The sequence below is a fragment of the Carettochelys insculpta genome, chromosome 21, assembly GCF_033958435.1.
Source record: "Carettochelys insculpta isolate YL-2023 chromosome 21, ASM3395843v1, whole genome shotgun sequence".
Lineage (NCBI taxonomy): Eukaryota > Metazoa > Chordata > Testudines > Carettochelyidae > Carettochelys > Carettochelys insculpta.
Window position 1 is genome coordinate 21574917 of NC_134157.1, and position 25002 is coordinate 21599918.

Below are 25002 nucleotides of genomic sequence, written 5' to 3' on the forward strand. Positions count from 1 at the left end.
CGCAGACCTGCTGCTTTTGCAATGAGCTGCATCCCGCGCTTGGCAGAGACCCCCACCCCCAGCACCTTGCAAGCCACCACAGATGCCACTGAGGAGCCTCAGAGACAGGCCCTGACATTCACAGCAAGACTGCAGAGGAGGATGAGGAACACATGGCAGGGGGCTGCAGCTACGCTCTGAACCATGATCTCTTGGAGATCGCGCCACAAACTAGCCAGTCCTGCCAGCCAAACATGGATGAGCCCCATGAAGAGGAAAGAACCAGAGGAAAGCGTGTGCCTGAATGTTCTCTCACAGTGTTTAGTAGCACTTGGCCCATCCCCAGGTTAGCAGGACAGATGGCTTCACTTGTATGAAAGAGGTGGAGGTACAACAGAAAGGTGTTCATCTGCTCTTCAGTCGGGGGCAATGTGAATCCCACAGAGCTCTCGGAAGCACTTGCCTGGAGATACTCTGCAGTCTTCTCCCAAAGGTTTCTAGAGCTGGCCGCCTCATTTCTTCTCCACAGTAAGACCACTTCCCCAACTCCACTTTCCCATGTGCCAAAACAACAACGTGGATCAACAAGTGATGACAGTTAGAGCTGACTGTGGCATGCAGCATAGTAGCTACTATCAGGTGAGATCTCTAGAACAACAAGGTAGGGAAGATATCTTTTATTAGACCAACATCTGTAGGAGAGAGAGAAGTTTTTGAGTCACATAAAGCTGTTCCTCAGGTCTGGGAAAGGAACCTGCAGTGTCACACCAAAGTGCAAGGTGGAACAGATGGTTTAACATGAGGTGTTTTGGGCTCTCCCATGGATTCTCTCCCACAAAAAGTGTGGTCCATGAGTGATATATATAAGTAGCTACCCAGATGCACACAGAGCCATGGAAAGGTAGAGCTGTCCTGTCTACAGGATGGTTTGGGGGGAGGACTGCTCCAGACCCCAGACTTTGGGGCCCTTGCAGTGGCCACCTCAACCATCCTCTGGACAGGTCACGGGGTGGCCTGAGGGACTATGTGGGAGGAGGGACCTTGTGTGGGGCAGGAGGAGGGGCCAGCCCCCGTGCCCCTGCACTCATCCTGGTAGTTGGATCCAGAGTGGCCCTGACCCCTGCTCTGCTCCACCATGGCAGAGGGAAGGGAAGTGCTTCCCTGCCCTAGGACACTCACTTCCTGCTGCCACCAAGAAGCTGCACTGCCACAGTGAGGGTCTAGGGGCGGGGGGGGGGCGAACCCTGCTGCCACCTGTGCCAAGCCCCAGTAAGCTCCTGGCTCCTGTTGTTCAGGGGCTGGGCTGGGCAGGGCAGGGAAGGTACGGAAAGGGCTTTGAGCCTGTATGGGAGGCGTTGCCCCACGCTCTGGACCCCTCTTGGGACAGCCCTGTGGAGAGGTACTTTACTTGTTGGAACTATGCCAACACATTCTGATAACTGAAAGACTCAACAAAAAGCTAAATCCCTCCCAGCTCGTTCACTTGTGGCATTCCTTCATGGTCACCCCCCTCTAAAAGAGTGACCCATAAGCAGTACATTGATGCAGAAGGAGATCCCTGCAGATGCAAGATTACGGGGCTCTAGAGGTGAGAAAAGCACGGACATGCGCTTCCCTGATACCAGAACAAAAGCCAGTCCTCTTCTTTGCAACAGTGCCAGGGATCAACCTGCAAAGCTTTGCAGGGCATGGCCACTTGACGAGTTTTGTTGAAAAATTAATGTTGACAGGCAGACATCACCCCAAAAAAGGTCACCAGAGCATGTTTGTACTTGCGCCTTCCACTGACAGGGTGTGTCCCACATCTAAGCTCTGCCCAACAGTGGGAGCGATGCACAGTGGATATGGATCATAGTGGCTGGCAACACCACCAGTTGCTTGGTGTTGTGGGACCTTGAAAGTGTGGGGCCTCTCAGGACCATACAAAACATTCCATCAGGCACAGCTTTGTTCTGGGGCTTCCGGCATCCTTTTGCACCCTTTCCCCAAGCACCATTCTCTTCTGTGCACTCCAGCATCTGCAGGGAGGAGGAATGGATCCCAGACGTCTCTTGCACACTCTGTTAACTGTCCTTAGGACCTGGCTCATGGCAGCAGAAATCATACTGTAGTTACTGATGAATGAAGACTAAGAGGAGCTTGACTGTACATCAGAGGGACAGCAGCAACCTGCCACTGCATTTGGCATCAGAGCAGCTGTACAGACCTTTGCTTCTGGTCCAGGGAGATCAGCACAGATTGGTGGAATCACATCATCTTGCAGGTGTGGGCTGAAGACCAGCAGCTGCAGAACTTTAAGATGCATAAAGCAGCCTTCCTGGGGCTGTAAGCTGAGTTGGCCCCGACCTCTGGCACAAGGACACCAGAATGAGACCTGCCATCTCGGTGGAGAAGCGTGTGCCCACTGCTACATGGCAGCTGCCAACTCTCAATTGCTACTGGTCAGTTGCAAGTCAATTTGGAGTGGGGACGGCTACCACTGGTGCTGTCCTGCTGCAAGAGTGCAGGGCAACAAACTGCTTTCGATTAAGGCACAGTGGATGGCTGCAGTGTTGGAACAGCCAGACAAGCTCAAAGGGATGTTGTCAAAATCAGGGAGGCATTGAGGGTGCATTTTGAAAACGAGTGGCATTGAAATAAACTTCTGCAACAATTGCATCCATGACCCCTCCCTGATGCCTAATGTAACACAATCAGGACTGTGCCTTTAATGCCTGTACCTGGAATTGCAGGGACTGCTCTGTGACATTGTAAGGCAGTAAATAAAAGCATGCCTTTATTCATTAGGAAGCAGTGCACTGAAACCCAAGGAAGCCTCCCCCATTCATAGTAAGGGAGGTGCTGGCAAAGGGTTACAACTCACAGGTGTGTGGTCCAGGAGTCGTAACTCTCCGTTGGGAAGAGTGGGTGGAGAGCATGGAAAATTGGGACTCCCAGTGAAGGAAGAGGAATGTCAGGCCATGGTGGAGGGCTGCTGGACATGGAATTCTGAGTCTGCCATTAGTGGGGGGGGAGAGCAACCCCCGTTATCTTGCTGTGCTGCTTCACCCGGCACTTTGGGAAGTGTCTGTTCTTCCATGACCCTGATTGTGCATTCTGGGAACTGCCTGACACAGGCCTGGTTGTCCTTGCAGGTCCTAAGTTCCGACGTTAAGAACCCTTCCCGCTGTCTGCACTGATTTGGCACTTCACAAGTCAAATCCTCCCTACTTATACAAGGATTTAGTTTTATCTGCAGCAAGTGGTCTGAGGCCAAGCACAACAGGGTTGCCAAGACCTTGGATATTGGACTCAAAGCACAAAAAGGAGTCAGTAAAGCAAGTCCTGCACTGTCGCGTTTCATTTTTACAAACTCCTTTCCAAACTTTCACGGACGCTGGGAAGAATGCAGCCCCACAAGCACCTTAAATATGTTATGTGAGAAGGGGATGGTGGCATCTGTGCATATGGACAACTTCATTTGCTACAAAATCCCGCTGCAGGAACAAACAGCCCTAATGACGGCACACTTGTACGCAGGCAGGTGACATGACAGCGCTCTCCCTGCCCAGAGTAAGCACAGAAACCAGGACAACTTCTCCAGACTTGAGGCTTTTCACATGCTCCTTATGCAGCCCACCAATGCTCTGCTTTGGTTCCTGCACAACTGACTGATGACTGTTACGGGCAAGTCCCCCACAATGGGGGCAGAGACAAAGCAACATTGCCATGGAATCTGCGTCAGAAAATTTTCAAGTAGGTCTCCAAAAGTTTCAAAAGCCTCTTCCTGCAGGATTCCATTGAGATCACAACGATCATCGACATTCTGGCTGGCCACGTGGACCAGCTACACGAGGATTATGTGCAATTCACAGAAACACAGGCAGCCTCTCACTTTTCTATGCCCTCAGGCCTGCAATCCACAAGCCACAGCCTCTTACCCCACATCTCATCCCCTGCTTCCCGGTCCCCGTTTAGACTGGCTATATCCATCAGCAGTGGAGACGAGTTCCTGGGTGCTAGACACGCAGCCATCCCTGCGGGGATCCCGGGTCCTTGTCTGCCTCAACCTCTTCATGTACAATTTCATCCTCCAAGTTACTTACTCCATGTACTGCCTCAGTGCTCTCCGAGATAGCCACAGGGCCCTTGGCAGTAGAGGTGAGGTCTCTGTATAGGACAGCTCTTATAGAAACAGTCAGAATTTAATACATTGAAACATCTGTTTGCCTCATAAGCTTCATGATAGGCTTGTTGGAGTTCTTTAATCTTTGCCCTGAAAGATTTGCAGCCCGTCCCTCTCATATTCCTTTTCACACAAGCATTGAGAAACACGTCCCAGTTCCTACGGGTTACTCACAGCCGATAGTAGACACATCTCTCCCCATATTCTGATCAGCTCCAACAGCTCTGTGACGGTGCAAGTGAGGAGTGTCTGGTGTGACCACCATGGGCACCTAGGAAGACACAATGAGGCAGCATGCGAGATGGGGGAAGCAGGGTTCCCAGGTGCTAAGGCAGTAGGAAAAAGGATATAAATTTTGCAAGCAGGGAGGTTAGGTTGTTGGTCACCTGATTGCAGAGCAGTGGCATTCAAATTGCTGATTAGAGCAGCTGCTTGGGAATTAAGGGACACTTCCTGGAGGCCAATCAGTGACAAAATGCCTTGAGGTGTCTAAGGTGCAGGTTAGTCAACAAAAAAGGGAGGGGAAAAGACAGAAGTCCCCAGTGAAGTTGCAAGTTTTTTTTGTGAATGAAAATGGCAATATTTCACGAGAAAAGTCACGTTGCACTATGAACACTCACAAGCTTTTATTGACAAAAAGCACTTTTCCTCTACAAAACTTGCCAGTGTAGATAAGCCCTAAGGTTATGTTTGCATTGTACAAAATGGATTTTTTTAAACATAGCAATAGCACACATAACGTTCTAATGGAGACAAATCACACATTGACCTTACTGCCCAGACGACTATTCGCTTCAGTGCGAAGTGAGCTTATGTCTACACTAGCCCCAAACTTCGAAATGGCCACACAAATGGCCATTTTGAAGTTTACTAATGAAGCGCTGAAATGCATATTCAGCGCTTCATTAGCATGCGGGCGGCCGCGGCACTTCGAAATTGATGCGGCTCGCTGCCACGTGGCTCGTCCCGAAGGGGCTCCTTTTTGAAAGGACCCCGCCTACTTCGAAGTCCCCTTATTCCCATCAGCTCATGGGAATAAGGGGACTTTGAAGTAGGCGGGGTCCTTTCGAAAAGGAGCCCCGTTGGGACGAGCCACGCGGCAGCGAGGCGCATCAATTTCGAAGTGCCGCAGCCGCCCACATGCTAATGAAGTGCTGAATATGTATATCAGTGCTTCATTAGTAAACTTCAAAATGGCCATTTGCGTGGCCATTTCGAAGTTTGGGGCTAGTGTAGACATGGCCTATATGATACACAGCATTCTGCAGTGCTCACTCCTAAACAGATTTTTCCAAACTGTTCCTTGCTCCCTGTCACCTGATGCCACTAAGATGTGAACAATCTCTTGCCTGAAAAAAAATGATTTGAAATAATCTGAGGTTTAAAAAAAAAAAAAATCAAACTGACATTTTTGCTCTTGTAGAGTTTACAAACTCCTTGATATTCTATTCCAAACAGCAGCCTAGGGTCAGTATCACTGGATCAGAAATCCACTAATCTAGTTGAATGGAAGCCCACGTACTTACCAATCTATTCTTCTGTGAGCCTTCCATTATGGCAGAGACTACAAACATCCACATTGCAAAACAGGTCGTGTTTTCATTTACAAATAATGTTAGTTGGAGATTTGTTGCTCTGAAAGCAGATGTATTAGTTTGATTAACTGCTGAATCCTAAATCTATAAATGCTGAATGCCAACTTCACTTCATTTTTTGGGGGAAGGGATTTACTGCAAACAAAGCACTCAGTCCTATCAACGTGCACTAGAAGGATGCCTACTGAAGCCCACGAGAATACTCCTTGTAGTAAATCCTATTCCACGTTTGCAGGACTGCTCCCTAAAAAGCAACTTAGAAGTAACTAGAATGACAAAAACAAGGCAGTTTCTTCCCCTTGTCTCATTGTCTGGAGTTGGGTAGTCATGCTGGCATCGACTATTTTCATCTGGGAGGTAGAACTCAGGTTCCCCCTGCTTATCGAAGGTAAAGGAGGAGTTCTGTCATACTGAAGGGTATCTGTTTATAACAATTACCATGCAAGGCATTTTAAACAGTTGTGCAAATAAGTTCCATTTAAATCGTTGGCAGAGCCCACCAACTGAAAGGTCCATTTATTCTAGCCATTCATCAGCCTGTTACTGGTTCTAATAAAGAACACACACACTTTTGATTTATTCACACACAGCTGTAAGAGCAGCAAATGATCATATTTTAAATACAAATAAATATCAAAGAACGCCCCAGTATGCCTGATTCAAATGCAGCTATTTCTAAATTCATATTAAAAATGAAATGACCATTTTCTTTTAAATAATCTAAATCCTCCGAGGATTGCAAGTGAAAGACCACATCACATAAGTGTAAAAACCTAAAACAAAACAAAGACCCAGTCTGCAATATGTTTTACGCAGGCAGCACTATCACTCATAGGGGGTGCTAAATGTAAAAGGAGACTCACTTTCTTTGAACACTTGGGTCACAAGAAAATTTAGAAAAATCAAACATAATAGCTAAGGACCTACTTTTAAATGATGATCCATTTCATGCCTTGAAAAGTGTCTCTCTCTCAAACAAGTGAGAAACTGCTCTAGCTGGATAATTTAGAGGCTCTAAGGACATTTTATACAGGACTGTAATTATAAACAGCAAAGCAAAATAGGTGAACAGTTTTAAGCATACAAACGTTAGCTTGCTATACAAATGAAAAACATTTGGTCTACTGAGAAGCCCTGGGTAGTTTGCAGAGGGTTCTCTCGTTTGGGAAGATCATAATGATTATTAGTTTGGGTAAACCATTCAGGCTTGACTGGCAAGGCAGAAAACTGTATTACAGTTATAAGAACTTGCAGTGAGGTATCAGACACCTCGGCAAAATAGACCATCTTCGGTACCAGTGCACATAATTGCCTCCATCGTAACTCCAATTTGTCGCGCATATCCAGCGCTACATTGTGTGCACAAAGGAGATAAACTACTGTTCTATGGATCTTTGCAGAGGTCTTTCAGTGTTGCAGACAATGTTAGGGAACAGGATGTGCTGTTTTAGGTGAAAGGCCAGTCCACTAAAGAGAAATGAAACACTTCCTAAAGCAAAGATAATCCCGAGTATTCAGTAGCACTGCTGTGCCACAAATCCCCATCACTCTAATTTTTCTGTCATAACCAAGCATCTTTGCTAGCCAATCAAAGGAATTAAACCTCACTGAGTGCATTTCTGAGGTAGCGTTTCTGACAAATATCTCTGGGGCAGCAACGTTACAGTCTCACACTCACACCTGGTTTATGGAGAATAATTGGTAAGAGGGAATTACATGCATGCATGCCAGATATGCCACTCTGACAACTTTAAACGGCATATTCATACCCTAAAATTCAACTGTTTTGCACCGGAGCGTTCAAGAGCTGTATTGTAAGTGCTGCTATTTTAAAAGCAGAGGAAAATTCAATTATGTATAACAATGTAAATTCCAATGCAGTGAGAGAGACGCTTCACTGTCTCTAACTGCTCTGAAATAGTAACATTTAAAATCCTTTTGCTGTCCAATGGTTAGATCTAGCTTTAATTTAACAAAGCAAGGTGCAAATCAAAATTGCTGTCTCATATTTGCTAATGAGGTTACAAAATCCATTTAAAAGTTAGTTGGGTGGAAGTTGAAAAGGACTTACGGTAACTAATGAAAGCTTATCAAAACTCAGTGTTTTCTCCCAGCTCAAAAATATTTAAAACACACTTTATTTAGAAAAGGGACTCTCTTAAATTTAAGACCCAGAATTAAATAGACTATTCCTTGCATTTGCTTTTTTATCTGCATACTGGCTAATATTTCTGGTCTTATTAATGAAGCCAGACTAACAACATGAATCGTCTAAATCTTAGTCCCAAGTTTTGGATGGAATCTTATTTTTTCTGGACAGCATTCAGTTCTGTGCAGTAAGGTAAAACATTATGTTATAAAACACAACAGTGTATACAGTGAGATTGGGAAGGACAGTGCCCACTGAGTACAACCTATGAAGTACAAAAGCATTGGAGGATTTCAGAGGTTTGTAAAACAGTCTTTCCTGCTGCCACTAGCCATTCATAATCATCATCTTCTAGGTTTCCAGGCAGTTCTGGAGTAAGGAGTAGTCCTTTTTTTATCCGGTGGTTTGAAGTAAGAATAAGCTGGTGGTGCTGGATATTCCGCATCTGGATTCTCTGCCATCATTTTCAGCTTGGCTTCAATGGCTTTTATTTTTGCACTGACACTGGAAAAGGGGAAAAAATTGGAAGGAATAAGTCTAGTTTGTGATTTACCGGTGAACAAAAAGTTCTCAGATAACCCAATACGTCTTGCATCAGAATACTAAGACATGTCAGGAGTAGAACAGGGTGGGCAATAAGCTGCCCACGGGCTGGAAATGGCTCACTAAGTTAGCTTCTGGTTGGCTGCCAGCTCTTCACTTACCTGTACATCTGCAGGTACGGCTGTCTCTAGCTCCTGTTGGCCACAGATTACCAACAGACCAGGACATTGCTTCTCACAGCTCCCATTAGCTGGGAACGGCAATCTGCAACCAATGGCCACTGCAAGCAGACATGCAGGCAAATAAAGTCCTGGTGGCCCACCAGGGACTAACCCTGGTAAACCACATCCAGCTATGGGCTGCTTATTGGCCACCCATAAGTTAGAGGGTGGCTAACGTTACCTTCAGAAAGTGAGTAAAGCTGGTAGCCAAAGATCAACCAGTAAGGACTGAGCTAGAGTCACATTTGGAATGTTTTGCATGTTTTGGCTAGTGAAAGACCGTACCTGCATTACTACATAACAAAATTAGGGTCCCTCCACATATACATATTCTACTGTTTGCTTCCCACAAGGTAAACCTAAATTCTTCTCCATACATGCAAGTAATGCTATTTTACAACCAGTTTGAATAAGATTTGATACCACTCTGGAGTCAGCCTCATTCAAAGGCAATGGAAGTCCCAAGGGAAAATACAAGCCAAGCACCTCCTGCAAGCTCAGTCAATGGAATCTTCCAGTCTTAAAAGCTATGGGGTTTTGTGTATTTTATCTTTATTACTACACTTAAAGTAGCAGTGTCCAAATTGCTCTGAATCAGATCTGATATTTTTCTGCCTGACCCATGTTCACTAAAATACAGTAGTTACAGGAACTGTTATTAGTTAGAAACCAGAAAACAAACACAAATACCCCAATTATGGACTTATTTGCGCTTCCACTGAAGTCAAACAGAGTTTTGCCTCTGGGCTGATGGACTTGGTCACATTTTAATTATGTTGGTTCCTACCTTAGGTTAGACTGGGTTGGCTCGGTGCTGGATGATGGCTCGAGACTGATTGGAAGAATTTTTTCATTTTTATTATGGTCATATCGCTGCAGGTGAGAAAGGAGAATTTTTAGTAATGATATTGCTTAAGTGAACTTGAAGTCGAAGGCTCACAAACTAGATGGTTTGCCAACAGAAACCCTTCCAGTCTGAATTAATCTCACCTAATATTCTACTGACAAGCAAGCATCTGTACAACTTTTACCAAAAACCCATTAGGTTAAGCCACATGGTAAAAACATAATGGTTCTAGAGAACATATTTGCTTCTGTTTGGAGACCACATATGTCTAGGATGCTGTATGCTCACCATGTTAGGGATATAAGATCCCATTTAAATGGCTAGATGTTAGGTGTAACAGGTTAACCGATTTTAATTGGGTGACGTGGGGGTGGCTGGGGAGACTATTCTGTAGTTCAGTGGATCTACTGCTGTGGTGTCCTCATGGGTCTTTGACTCCGTCGATTATGATAACCAGAAGGCTGCTTTTACGTGTGTGTGTTTGCAATCATGCAGGCCCCATGACTGCACCAGAGGTCCCACAAAAACCACAGACCAGGTAAGGATCAAAAGCACCCAGCCAAGATTTATTGTCAAGCAAGGTACAAAAGCAGTTGTCAAGTATAGTATACTGTACTGCTACACTGCATGTATGTACCTGCTGCAGTGGACTGATGTAGCCAGTGGGAATTCCACTGCCCCCTAAGTCAGACAGACAGAGTCCCCCAAGACACCACGTTATACCCATGTACAAACAAAGCACACCTCACTACTGATGTATCAGGCTGCCACTCTCTGATGTTGTCAGGTTACCACCAATCAGTGCATCCTCCATGACTGAACTGACCTTGTCAACTCTGGCCCTCCTCTTGACTGGGACTCCTTCCCTTTTCATGAGCCTATAAATTTAGATCCTCCTCTCATGCATTTGATGAAGTGGATTTTTACCCACAAAAGCTTATGCTCCAAAATATCTGTTAGTATATAAGGTGCCACAGGACCCTTCATTGCTGTTAAAGAACAACAAGAAGTCCTGTTGCACCTTATAGACTAACAGAAAAGTTCTGGGCATGAGCTTTTGTGAGCAAAGACTCACTTCATCTGCTGATACTTGTTCTTGTACCTCATGGCTTGGTTAGATCATCCCTTATCAATCCTGCTGTCATTTTAGACTCTTTCCTGGACCTAAGTGTGTACCTGTAAGGTGCAGGTACCAAGGTCTTTTTGAAATGAGGGACTGGTACCTTGTGATGTCAACTTATGAATGGTACCAATTACTGTTCCACACCTGGACCAATTAGTAATGAGTGCTTTGTACTCTCAGCCCTGTCTGACCAAGTTGTTAGCAAAGGCCTACCTCTTGCTCACAGGTTAGTTTTGCTTTTAGCTGTGTTTTGTCCGTTGTTGCTAGGTCTTCGGCCTCAAACCAGGCCTGTGTTATACAGGTTTAAGCCTTCATCTTACCACACACTCCAGCTCAACTGGTGTGGCCCCCCGCTGCTCACAGGGACTGCTCTGTCCAGACCGGAGTCCCCCGTTCTTGGTGTGCTGGGGGCAGGGGCTGCTCTGACCCAGCCTGAACATTTCTGCTCATGGTGCTGCCAAGGTCAGTGGCACTCCAGCACAGCCATAGCAAGCCCCATCCACAGTGGTCCAGCACAGGAGAACTGTGGGCAGGGGCACTCTGGCCTGGCTGGAGCAGCCCCATCCAGGGAGGCCTCAGGTGCACCGCAAGGTACGGGTGCCCCAACAAGACTGAAGCAGCCCCAGTCCATGACAGCTGGGTTGGTGTGGCCTCCCCAGCTGCCCCCTCCCTTGGTCTGCTGCAGATAAGGCTACTTTGGCCTGGCTGAAACACCCCTGCCTGCAGTGGCACTGTGGAGCTAGGGCAACCCCATGCCCACAGCAGGTGGGGGGGCTACTCTAGCCCATAACTACAAATAACCTTTATTAACTGTCATGTGCACTTTATTTTGGATCTTTAAGGCTTGTTCTAAGACAATTTAACGTATCTAGAGTTGCTTCCTAAGACTGTGGTGTGTGGTGGGGAGAGATATGAAGTGCAGCATACAACAATAGAGACACTGGCCAAAGGTGAGCCTACTACAGGGTACTAATAGCTATGACCTTTGCATAAGGACAGTGTAGAACCAGAAGCGAACACAGAACACTTGTTTCCTGTTTGAATGCAGCCATATGGAATTCTGCTGCGGAAAAGTATTGTACTCACAACAGTTCAAAATCAGGCTCATTCAGCAGAAAGCAATTTGCGAGCCTCTCTTTTCTGACAGCAATAGGCCCCCTGAAATACTTGTAGTGTGTTCTGGTTCCATGTTTCGCTTGGCACAAGTTCTGGTTTGTTTTTCTGCAGAACCGCTCAAAATGCCAGCATCTAGTAAGGTTTTCTCTCTTTTTAAAGCCTTAACTATTCATTTTACAAACTATGTAGCATTATGTTGGCATTGCCTAAAATAAAACACTTGTCACAATAAGCAAAAGCCTCCTGCGGTTCAATCTTTCCACCCAGAGAAAGGCAAATGCTGTTGCAAACTGAACTAAGGTATTCTGCACTTTATTTACTGTACATCCACACTGCTTATGCATTGGTGTCTTCGGCAGAATTCCTCTCTACACAGACATTTGCTGTACTGAAATTCTATTTATGGGCTGGCCATTCTTCATGCACATAGAAGCACGTAACATCCTACAAGAGAGCTATAGAATTTACAGTTCATCAAAATGGAGACTGCGTTTCCAAGAGTTTGTATGTACTCTCAAAAGTACTGAGCCCTTAGAGCTTGCTAATTAAAAAAGCATGGCGGCCCTTAGCTTTCAACACAAATACACATGTGCATTTCACAGCACAAAGGGTGGAAGAATTCCCCCTGTACCATGCTACACTTGGTTGCTTGCTTTTAAGAGGAGCGAGTCTTCCCACAGAAAATAATAAAAGACAGTTGCTTTGTTAAGTATAACTCGGTAACCCAATGGCAGGGAAAAGACCACACATCCAGAAGAAATTGGAAGTCAAGAACATAAGAATGGCTGCAATGGGTCAGACCAATGGCCCACCTAACCCAGGATCCTGTTTTCCAAGAGTGTTCAATGCCAGAAGCCTCAGAGGATTTGAACAGAATACGGCAATTATTGAGGAAGCCATCCCTTATCATCCAGGTCCCGCTTCTGGCACTTAAAGGCTCGGGACAACCTCAGTATGGGGTTGCATCCCTTGACCACCTTGGTTAACAACATTTGATCAACCTATCCTCCATGAACTTAGCTAAATTCTTTTTTGAACCTAGTCATACTTTTGGCCTTCCCAATGTCCCTTAAGAACAAGCAATCTTGCAGCACCTTACAGACTAACCAATTTATTAATTAGGTAATGAGCTTTTATGGGTCAGACCCACAAGTGCAACTTACCTACAAAAGCTCATTATCTAATAAATTGGTTAGTCTGTAAGGTGCTACACGACTGCTTGTTCTTTATGAAGCGACACATTAACATGGCCACCCCTCTGAGTCCCCTAACAGAGTTTCACAGGTTGGTTGTGCATCAGTTGAAGTACTTCCATTTGTATAAGCCTGCCATTAATTGGGTAACCGCTGGTTCGTGTGTTATATGAAGGGCTAAATAAAGTTTCCTAATTCGCTTTGCCCCGACCATTCATGATTTTATAGACTTCTATCATACTCATCCTTAGGCATCCCTTTTCCAAGCTGAAAAGTCCCATGCTGTTAAATTTCTTCCCATGTGGAAGTTGCTCCATATGCTTCATCATTTTTATTGCCCTTTTCTGTACCTCTTCCAGTCTAATACTGTATGTCTTTTGTGGTATGGGGCAGGCTCCAATACTGAAGGTGGTGACATAGCACGGAATCATACAGTGGCATTCACTGTCTTCCCCAGTTCCCACGGGGTACTCAACCACCACTGTCTAGGGTCCAGCCTCCTTTCCACTCCTTACCCCCCCATTCCCACCGCCTCCCACACCCACCCCACCTCTTCCTGCCCTGTTCTGCTCCCTCCCCACACCTCTTCCTGCTATGCCACCACTCCCCCCACTCCCTCCAGCTACTCCTGAATGCAAATCTGCAGAAGGTGGAAAGTGTGGGGGAGGGTGGGAAAGGAGCCGTCTGCTAGGGCTGCTGGCAGGCAGGAGGCCTGGTGGGGGAGGAGCTGATCTGCATGGCTGCTGAGCACCCATGTTCTTCCCCCATGGGTGCTCCAGCCATGGAGTACTGACAAAATGGTTCTTAATATTCCGTTAGCTTTTTTGACTGCTGCCGCACATTGAGCAGATGTTTTCAGAGATCCACTATGAGCACAAGTTCTCTTTCCTGAGTGGTATCTGTTAACTAAGATCCCACCACGTTGTACATATTTCTGACATTACATTTTCCAGTGTGCCTCATTTTGCATTTATCAGTATTGATCAACCGATATTTGCAAGCAGTCCTTACCACAGAGCCGCTCAAAGCAAAACCAACTTGTGTCAAAATGCAAGGGAAAGGAGGCTTGGTTTTAAATAAGAAATGTGTTATTTTATAACCAAGAAGTAAAAGAATCTACCAAACTTGCAGGGGAAAAAAAAACCCCCCACCACCTTTAGGAAACAGAACAGAAAAACTAGGAAATGCACAGTCAGCGACCAACCCTCTCGAAAGAAAGTACTGTGGGGGTGAGGTGATCTACAGCCTCAAGCTTCAGGACATAAACCTGTCACTAGCTCATCCCTTGTGGGCAAGTTACAATGGAGATTCTACGACCTTCTTTTAAAAGCTCCTGCACAGAGTTTTAGACAGGACACAGGCTTTGATTGATAACTGGGGTACTCCTTGCAAAACAAAGCAAGCAGTCCTGTAGCACTTTAAAGACAAGCAGTTTTACCTATTAGCTTTCGTGGGTAACACCCACCCACTTCACCAGATTCTGGCGCAGAATCTGTCCACCACTTACTATGTTTTTAAATTTTACATGGAATATACACACACAATGGACAACCCCCCCAACCTTTAATATGTAGCATGTGTGACAAAAAACAAGCAATCTGCAGGAAACATTTAGTACACAATTTCTGAAGGGTCAAAATATGTAAGGAATAAGATGGCCAGCAACATTCTTATAGCAGGATATGACCAAAGTAAAAACTGAAAATAAGATAATACAAGAAGCATTCAGAACTTGTCTAAGCTTAAGTGAAAAGCCAGAGTACAGAGGCCAACTATGTAATGTTCCCTGTTTTTGAGCTAGCACAGAAAGATTTTGGTTTCAAGTTCTGCATCCTCATAAAGCAACTAAAGTTTGCAGTCAAAAGTTTACCTTTACTTGGGCATGTGCCCACCGCACCACCAGCTTTTTGGAGAGGGCCAGCTTACCATTGAGGCAGTGGATGGCTTGTTCTGCTTCCTGCACCAGAAGACAAGTCAATAAGTAAACCACCTCAACCTTTTATCATAAGATGTCTAAGGACCCTTTCTCCCACATGCAAGACTGATTTACAGGGACAGCTGACTAATACCATACAGACAATGTATGCTACTGTTCAGTTAGTGGTCCTAGGAACCCCAAACATCAGTCCAAATATCTATGTCCTTATAAATCATTGCAGAGGTTACTCACAAGGAAGACTCTTTTACTCATGGAAGAAAAAAAGGCATCACAGAACAGTGTTTCAAGGAGGTTTACTTATGCAGAACATCCACAATTTATTTTTTGTACTTCTCTCAGTATTGTTTGCTAAACTATTGGGTTTACACCTACTCTGGACTTGGTTAAATAATTAGTGTTACAAAGATTTGAGAATAAGACAAGAGATAGAATATGAAGATCAGCCACAGACCACACAATATAGCATGGATTTTCTGAATCCTTAAAATTAACTGGCTGATCCAGACCAGGTCCCAGTGGATCCTGCTGTTTCTTCCAAACCAGCTTGTCTGTCACAGCCTCTGAAAAATGAGCTTCAAAAGGTGTCATTAAAGCCATCTTTGCTTGCTAAATAATTGCAGAAGATGGTGGTGGAGGGAGGAGATGACAGTCTGTTTTTGGCTTTAACTCGGAGGTAATTGCTTGCTTATTACTTTAACATGCACTAAAGTTAGGATTACAACAGCATCTTACACTCATTCTGCTGCTCCCAAGTGTTTCCCACTACTGCCAATAATCTTCATTCCTGTATTATCTTCCCCAGTTCCTCCCTTCCATGCAACAGAGCTCCAGCACTATTTTCTGAGCCACCACGGAGTGATATTGAGCTGTGTTGTGGCTTTACCCCACCTCCTTATTGGTGATATGGCAGCGAAGTAGAAAGGCTGCGCAAAACAAAACCCCTCCACTTGGGCAGCTCCTTGCAGCTGCGTCCAATCCTGGTTGAACTGTGACAATTTGTCTCCATGATAATACAGGCAACAAAATTTTTAACCCGTGCCTCAGAGTACAAGATACCCAAAAGGGATCAGAAGGGAATATTTCCTTCCCCGTACACCCAACCGACGGAAAGCTTTACACAGGTGGAGAATTGTACGAGGGTGGGAGGCTGTGTCTTGCTGACGGCTCAGGGGATAGAAAACAAAAAAAATGGAGGAAATAGCAGTGAAAGTCCTAGGTTTAATATGCAACAGAATATGAAATTAAAATTTATACAGGTTATCAACAAGTGCCTTACGTCCCTATGAAGCTACCATGCACATAATCTAATGGCTTGTCCATTTAAGTTAGTGCCAAAAAGTTTTAGCAAAACAGCTCAAAGAAAGTTGTGAGAAAAACATTACTGTTACAATGTGGGGACTGCACCATACAGTGGTGGTGAGGAAGCAGAGGGTTTATGTATTGAAAGGCAATTGGGCACCTTTTTTCCTTCATGATTGACTTCCATCTATTCTTTCAGTTGATGCAGTTAATTTAGACCACCAAGCTAAGTCAGTCAGTTATAAGGAACAAATTAAAAAAAAGTCAACATACCTGTTTAGTTTCAAAATTCACAAAACAGTATCCTCTGGGTTGTCCCTCCAATGCACCTGACTTATGGAAGAGGAAGTCAAATTGCTTTACTTTGCCAAATTTCTGAAGAAGTTTAAGGAGGTGATACCTAAAAAGAAAAAGAACACACAGACTTACATAGGCAACCTTTCACAGGGACTTACAGCCAGGAAATTTAGAGAGTAAAGTCACCACTTATAATTCGGCACCTTAAATCATATGTACCATGTGTGGTCTGTGTCATTTGTGTTCTCTTAACAGTATGCATCCACTTCTGTATATCTCCCAACCAGTCTAGCACATGACAGCCCTCTGATATGCACATTGCAGCGTTACCCAGTGTCACCAATGGCTGTTTTAGCAACTCATGGCACAAAAGCATTGGAATCTGTCCATCCCCAACAGTGCCATCTGAAAGGTCTGCAATCGGGGCTAAGCTGTGATCAGTCATACTTGCCTGAGAATCAGAAATATGCTGCAGGACAAGACTCCATGAAGTGACTGAGAAGTGACAGAAGACCAGACAGAAGCTGGCTGAGGCATACAAGACTTGACGTGCGCTAATCACCTAATTTCAACTATGGACATGAAAATTACAGGCACATCAATTTAACTCTACCTTTGTACCATTACATGTGTTTTGTTAAGCTAAGTACAAAAATCAGCTATACAACCACTCATACTGCTTAAGATTTTGCACTTGATTTATCTGCTTGCAGGTTAATGCAACAGACAAACAAAATAAGGACTAATTTTTAAGTTAGGTGAAAGCTAGTCTGCAAGTTCTCTGAACTTTTGCTGTTTCCCTCCATCACAGTCTCCGGATGACAGCAGCCGATTTCAGAAGAAAAACTTGACCACGCTTTACTTGGCTAGACTTCTTCCTACAGAATAGGAAATATTACCCAGGTGTTACTGCAGGGCAGTGCATGAGGACTCTTGAGATCCAATGCCAGGTCTAATAGCAACTTGCTATAAAGGTGTAGCAAGTCACCTGACCTCTGTGCCTATTTCACACTACATTAAATTGATAGAATACTTGCCTCTCTCTCACACTTAACACGTGCAAAACACTGACATTCTTGAATGAAAGAACATTTAAAAACCACTTGCATAAGCACAAAATTGTAAGTTCAATAGTTAAATCAACTGCCAGTGTATCGAGGCCCTTCAGCAGGACACAAGTAGCAAGGCTGCACAGACACTTGCTGTAATTAAAGCCCGTTTCAAACATCTTTTCAAGCTACAGCCAAGAAAGTTCCAGGAATCTGAGTCAGCTTCCAGGATTCGCCAAAGTGGATGTGCAGGATGTGTGGTATTAAAGGATGAAGGTGCAACAAACCTTAAGGCCACTGGTGAATGTGGAAGTTGGATCGGGCTGGATTAAGCAGATCTTAACTGATCATCAGAAAAGCCTTCCTCTTTTACAAGAACAGATGAAATACTGAAGTAACATTTTCTGAACTAAGTTCTTTCAAAAGACCTGTAAACACTCAATTGCTGCTCAGGGAAATACAAACAAATTAGACTTCAGAAAATATATTTAAACTTTCTAAGCAAAAAATGAAGGAACAAACAAGATACTGGTGAACTTCACCACTCCTTCCCTTTCTGTGGCATCCACGGCTACCCAACTACAAATCTAGATAATTTAACACCCATTTCTAGGCTGTACACTCCTGACATGCTAAATGTCTCAAGACATGGAGACCATTCCTTGTTGTATCCTCCAGACCCAGGCAACATGTTGAAATTCCATAGCCTTTTGAAAGCCATTTTTACATAATTAAGTAATGTTTTATTAGCTATTTTTAGAAGTATGAAAATAGAACCCTGACCAAACTGTTCTTTCCCCAAATATTGTTTCAGAGTAGAAGGAAATGTTTCTGATCATATTTTGTTCAGAAACAAAAAATACCCCTAACTTATATAGCTACCTTGCCAAAGGGAACAGAGTTTGTTTTTCCTTGTGAGAGCCCACACATCCAAAGAGTAACTATTTATTTTTACTTTCTTGGCAGCAGAGTCCTAGTTTGCAAGTGTCCTAAAAATACGATAATGTGGATAATATCTCCAGCATATTATATTTAAGTCACATTTGATACAAACACTTTATCATCAAGCCATAATTAGCCAAACTTCTATTAATCCTGGACAAATCTCTTCTGGATGAACTAACCAGAATGGTGCTGTTGTAGGAGTAAAAAAATGGCAGGCTCAGAAAGTGCCTTTCAGCTTTTGATACTTTTAGATCACATATTACTATCAAGCATTTAACCAATGCAGTTTAAAAGTAAACAAATTCAGAAGCGAAAGACAACCTGCCAAGGAAGTATGTAGACTAGAAAACATGGTTTGTGGTAAATTTAAAAAAAAGAAACCCACACACCTCACACTTGAAAATTTTATTAGACAAACCACTTGGGTTACATGGAGCTCTGAGCTATTCATGCAGATGTGGCCCCCTCAGATTGCTTCAGCCAACCTCAATTTCCACTTCCTGTCATCTGATGTAAGTGTGAGACAAACCAGCAGCTCTCCCATTTCCTTTTCCTTTGGCCTTCCTCCTGGCACCCTGAGCACTATTCAAACACACTCAAGGCTTCCTCTGAACAATGCTATCCCAAGGATACCGAAAAGGTACCGGGCCACATGCTAAATCTATTATTACTGGGAATTTTCCCCCATAGGGAGCCAGTAAATGTCTGTAACAACAACTTATGTACACATTGTTTTCTAGGTAAAACTCATCAGGATGAGATCTTACACAATAGCTGCACAGTGGAGGAAGGGGAAAAACATACTGGAGACACTCAGAATCATCAATAGCGCTAAGAAAAGAAGTCAATACATATGCAAGTGTGTAACAAACTAGCACTGTAAATACAATATTTACAGTTCCAAAATACTCAAGTAATGACCTCAGAATACCTTGCAGACAAACTTCAACTGCTGTGAGGAAGGCAACTGTTCATTTTTTTTTTTTTTTTAAAACAGATGAGTAAACTAGGGCACAGAACAATTAAGTATCAAATCACTGCAGGCTGGTGGCAGAGAGCAGAATCCAGATTTCTTAACACCCCATGCTCCAGTCAAACTCCTAGAACAAAAAAGCGTCAAACCCATGATATGTGAAAAATGTGTAGTCTCTGGAGGACTTGCTGATAGTCATGGACAGATGTCTGGTCATGTAACGGGGTGGAGAAAAAAGGGATTTTTTTAAAAGCCAAATTGAGTTTAAATTAAGTACCTGTATCCTTTTAAAAATAAACTAATTAAAAATTAATGTTGGAGTTATGACAGCCTGTATGAAAGGCCTATATTTACCATAATCTATTAAAATCAGTTAGACAAAAACAATGCTTACGCCGCACATGTTTGCTGCCAAAGTGTAAAGAAAGTCAAACCAATGGACTGGGAGAAAACTCTGGCTAATCACCCACAATCAGTTTGAAGTGCTAAACCTGTTTCTGACAGCAGTACACTCTTTTGCAGGTGCAGAACATTTGTTTAATTTCAGCTTATTTTACTAGTTAACTCCAGTAACTAGGCCCTTTAGAAACCAATTGTGAACTGAAAAAGAAGGAAAGCTAGTTTCCTCTGCAAATCTATTATTAAAAATAAGGTGAGAGGATGAGAGCTACTAGTTCTAACACTTTAAAGGACGTGGTGACTAGAAACAATCAGTTCAATTCAAAAACTACATACTTTGTTTAATAAATTAGTTTCAAAACAAAATGTTTTGATGAAGTTTTTCTTATATATGCCTTAAAATTGATAAAGTTTTAACTAAAAAAAATTTAAAATGCTGTTTGTGCATTTTAACTGAATTCCAGTGGCTGTCCAAATGCAGATTGATACAAATCGTAAACGAAAAATGCATCAGTCTCCACTTTCTAAAAAAAAGATGTGGAGAATTCAGAATCCAAATAAATGCATGTGAAAATATGTAATTGCTTAAATAAGCCTGCCTGGTTACAGTGTATTCTCCTGGTTAGCAAACAATCACCAAATTGGGCATAAAGGCTATATTTACCTGCAAGTCACCTCTATGCCTGGTAGTCAGCTGGTATCAAGTGGGGTACCCCAAGGGTTGGTTCTGGAGCTGGTTTTGTTCAACACTTTTATTAATGCCTTGGATGAGGGGATGGATTGCACCTTCAACAAATCTGCACGACACTAAACTAAGGGCGAGGTTGATACGGTGGAGGGTAAGGATAGGGTCCAGGAATACCTGGACAAATTGGGAGGATTGGGCCAAAAGAAATCCAATGAGATTCAACAAGGACAAGTGCAGAGTCCTGCACTTTGGATGGAGGAATCCCAAATGCTACTAAGCAGCAGTTCTGCAGAAAAGGACCTGAGGATTACAGCAGATTATAAACTGTATGAGAGCCAACAGTGGGCCCCTGTAGCCAAGAAGGCTAACAACATACTGGGGCACATTAGTAGGAGCATTTCCTGCAGTTTTAGGCAAGTGATTTATTCTTCTTTATTTGGCGCTGGTTACGCTGCATCTGGAGTACTGCACCCAATTCTGGGTCCCCCATTACAGAAAGGATGTGGACACACTGAAAAGAGTCCAGCAGAAAGCAATAATAATTAGAGGGCTTGAACACAAGATTTTTAAGAGGCTGAGGGATTTGGGCTTATTTAGTTTTCAGAAGAGAAGAGTGAGAGGGGATGTGACAACAACCTTCAACTACCTGAAGCGGGGGGGGTGGAGGATCAAGAGAGGCTCTTCTTAGTGGTGACAAATGATAGAACAAGGATCAACAGCCTCAAGTTGCAGTAGGAGGTGGTCTAGGTTGGATATTAGGGGAAAAGAACTATTTTATGACAGCTATGTCTACACAGCACCCTAAACTCAAAATAAGACAAGCAATTTGCGCTTCTGGACTATTGTTCAGTTTTCAGAAGTTCTTGTCCTCCTGATTGATAAGTACAACCTGCATCCCTTTGAAGGGCAGCTAAAAGCATATGTACACAGAGGTGATCAAGGCAGGATCTAAGAGATTTCTTCTGACATTTAAACCTTTACTGAAATGCCACGGATAATGATTCAGTTTCTTTATTCAGCACTGACAGTTCAGAGTGGAACAGGAGCTGAACAGAACTAAGCTGAAAAGTTGTTTAAACTCTGGATGGTTTTGTCTTCTGCTAGAATTTTTAACTTTACAGTAGTAGGCAGCAAAATACTAGCAATCCCTGAGCTTCCTACAGTAACAGCATGCTGGATTACAGGAGGAACTGCAGTATTTTTCTTCTTTCACTGTTTGGGAAAACGGAATACTCTCACAAAGCTGTGAATTGAACCTTTCTAATGTGAACACTAGAACACTCATAGGTCTTAACTTAGAATTACAAAACTTTAAATAGATACAATTTAATTTAAAAACACATTGAGAGTAACTTGCAATTTTTAGTGACTATCATAGTGCTGGGGGAAAAAACTCCTCAGCACAGGTACAGAATGAGTAGCAGCTGTGCACGAGTCACCTATCACTGTTCACCAGTATGTTTATATCCTATTATTGAGCAACCATGTCTGAAGGTGAAAGTGGAATTCAGCCTTCTGCCTCAGCTGAGACTACCAACAAGTGGACCAATTAATACAAAAATAAGTACTTTTTTCCTTTTGGGAGTAAATGAACACCTCACCATGAGAAGAAAATGGTCAGTGACACACCAAATAATTTCATAGAGATAACCTAAGAGGTGCCTGATGATAAAAACATTCAGCCATTATTAATCTGGGTTGGATCTGAAGTCATGATTTACAGTAAGAGGCTCTAACAAAAAGTCTTAAAACAAGATGCAAAGAACATTGTAGGAAGGAATGTTAGAGGAAGTTATACAACTGATCTATTTAAACAAGCACCCTATACTCCTTTCCTCACACTGACCCTGCATCCTGACTCCCCCAGGACTTTAGATATATGGCCTCCTGGAAATATTTATTTGTAATCACATCACCTCATACAATGACTGAATGAAGACCAACCAACGAAATAGAAATGTGGGGCAAAAAATGGTAATCAATGCAAAAGAGGTAGCAGTATCCTAGAGCTAAAAAAATGAAGAGGACATTACATTAATAATGTACTCCACTTAGAAACACAACTAGAAAGCTGTTCCCTTAGGACGAACTACACTCAGAGCAAAAAGTATTACTTGCAAAAACGTAAGGAGTAAAACAAAAATAGGTTCCATGACTGACACACATAAGATGGTCTAGGTGGGAAAAAAACCCTATTTTCCTGAAGTGTGTAAACCTTTGATTATTCCACAAAAATTCCTAACATTTTTGCTGTGCTTGTACAACTAGGATCTAATATTTTACAGCAATCAACCTCCAACTCCAACCTGGTACACTGCAACTGTTCAGATGTTTTAACACAACATTTAGTTTGTATGTAATCATTCCCAGGTCAGGGAAATGTAATGCTTACACATATATTGTACACCACAAAATTTAAGAGATTAAGGTCATGTTATAGTCTTTATAGCAACTATTAAGTAAACTATGTTGACAAAGGCAAGACAGCAAAAGAGCCACCAAGATTTTCCTGCTAATGTCCCCATAAGTCTAAAATTCCTGAGCATATTTTTTTTTAAAAAATAGAAGGATTCTTTCATCTCCAACTTCTAGGCTGGGACATGGCTCTGGGAAACTTCATATCATGTGCACTGACACTGGGACTACCTGAATTCTCTCACATGATAGAGAATACAGCTCCTGCTGCACAATTACTGTCTATCTCTGGAGTTCTTTACTGCTATTTCATGCCTCTCTCTAAAAGATACTGAATGATAGTGGTACCCAAGTGCTATGCAAGCACCCACTGAGAGCTAGATGAAAACAAGTCAGTAATTCAGGCTAACCACACTGTCGCTCTAACTCAGTGATTTTCAATCTGGGGTTTAGAGACCATGTCTAAGATTTCCAAAGGCAGGAGCCACATCTCTGTTCTTTTTAGTGGTCCACAAAGGAGAAAGGTTGAAAGCCACCACTTTAATTCATAAACATTATCTTCTAGATTGCTTATGTATTGAATCAAAAAAACAGAGAAGGACCTTAATACATTATTTAAGATATCAACTTGAAGTTGATGTCATAAATGTCAACATTTTAATATCCTCTTGTCTCAAAGGGCCAGGAGGACTCAACCACTGTACCTCTAATATCTTCAATGTTGTTCTCATATCTCATTTAAACTTAATCCCAACTGATATTAAACGAAGTTAACACTTCAGTATAGAGGGGGGAAGTGCTATCTAAAAAACACTGGGAGTCTGGCAAAGGTTTCTTCAGCTAATCAGATGGATTCTAGCCCACCCTTTCACTAGATGATAAATTCTGACTTGCCTTGGTCACCCAGCACTCTTGGTTTACAGTATCCCAAGAAGAGCACAATGAATGTTTGGGGCAATTAAAACTGTAGGACTAAGCATACAAAACTGATACATTCTGACATCAATAAAATCTGACTTTATAAGTTAGGAGCTTTATAGCTGGTTTCTAAAGTATCCTTAAAGAAGTCTTAAGTAGCAGCTAGAAACTTCTAATCAAAACTTATAGCAATAAGGCAGGAATGGAAAAAATGCCTAAGGTCAAGAAATAGGCAATGCTTTAAGTACAGTATATTAACTATGAACTTTCCGCAAAGGTATCACACAAGGCTCTTAAGAATTAGCAGCTTCTAAATATTCCAGATATCTCCAGAAATAATTGACTGCTTTGTGCACTGGTGAACGCTGCTTTGTTTAAAGACTATCAGAGGAAGAGATGCTGCGGAATAGCAGCAATCAGAGCTGAGAAAATTTCTAAAGACAACAAATTAAGGTGCAACCTAATGTAAACGCCTGCAGGTCATCAGCCCTGTGATTTGTGGAAGTTAAAGCCCTTCAGACTTACTCCGTTATCTTGGGATCCAAGTTCCCAATCCACAGCCGATGGCCCTCCTGCAGAGAGCCCTCAGAGAGGATGGAGGCATTCTCCAAAGGCAGGGTTTTGATTTCTGCCGCCATCAATCTGTGCACATGAGAAACGAACAACTGGGACTGCTGAGACCACCTTGGGGGCTGAACCGCGGCGCCCCTCCCCCGCCACCATAGGACGGGAGTTATGTAAGGCCAGTGGGGGACTCCGGCGGAAGGGGACACCGAGTGACTGAACCACAGTGCCAGGCCCAGGGCCGAAGCGCCCAGCAAGCGGGCTGAGTGGGGTGGAGGCCGGCCGGGAGGTCGGGGCAGTTGTCAGCGGCCGCCTAGAAGACGCCTTGCAGGGGGCAGACATGACGCGCGCGGGGGGGGGGGGGAAGATGACCGAGGGGACGGGCGGAGGCCGGGGGGCCGTTGCCATGGTGAGGTAGGGAGTGACCAGGCGGAGACCGGGGCTGGTTGCTATGGTCAGGCGGGGGATTCACGCACCGCACTCACCATGGGCCCGCCACACCGGACCGGCAGCGCAGCCCCCGTTGTCGGCGCCACTCCCTTTAGCCCCTCCCCTGCCCACTGTAGTGACGCGTCACGTAAACGT

General features: G+C 43.6%; 1 protein-coding gene across 2 annotated transcripts; it reads right to left on the bottom strand.

Moving 5' to 3' along the window:
* Positions 1–6912: 6912 nt before the first annotated feature.
* On the bottom strand, positions 6913–24981 carry RBM18 (RNA binding motif protein 18). 2 transcript variants are annotated; one of them, XM_075015218.1, is made up of 6 exons: positions 24903–24981; positions 24379–24495; positions 16443–16569; positions 14802–14888; positions 9440–9525; positions 6913–8392 (listed from the first exon to the last, which is right to left on the bottom strand). In XM_075015218.1, the coding sequence occupies exons 2-6, from the start codon at positions 24489–24491 to the stop codon at positions 8233–8235; spliced, it is 573 nt and encodes a 190-aa protein (XP_074871319.1). In that variant the 5' UTR covers positions 24492–24495; positions 24903–24981; the 3' UTR covers positions 6913–8232. The 2 variants fall into 2 exon arrangements, with proteins under 2 accessions (XP_074871319.1, XP_074871320.1); XM_075015219.1 differs by having other exon boundaries at positions 24894–24911.
* Positions 24982–25002: the final 21 nt, after the last annotated feature.

Coding starts and splice junctions, on each gene's coding strand:
- RBM18 (XM_075015218.1), bottom strand. CDS start 24,491: ATGGCGGCAGAAATCAAAACCCTGCCTTTGGAGAATGCCTCCATCCTC. Junction 16,570..24,378: donor TTGGATCCCAAGATAACGGA/GTAAGTCTGAAG, acceptor TTTTCTTTTTAG/GTATCACCTCCTTAAACTTC. Junction 8,393..9,439: donor CCAACCCAGTCTAACCTAAG/GTAGGAACCAAC, acceptor CCCCTTTTCCAG/TGTCAGTGCAAAAATAAAAG.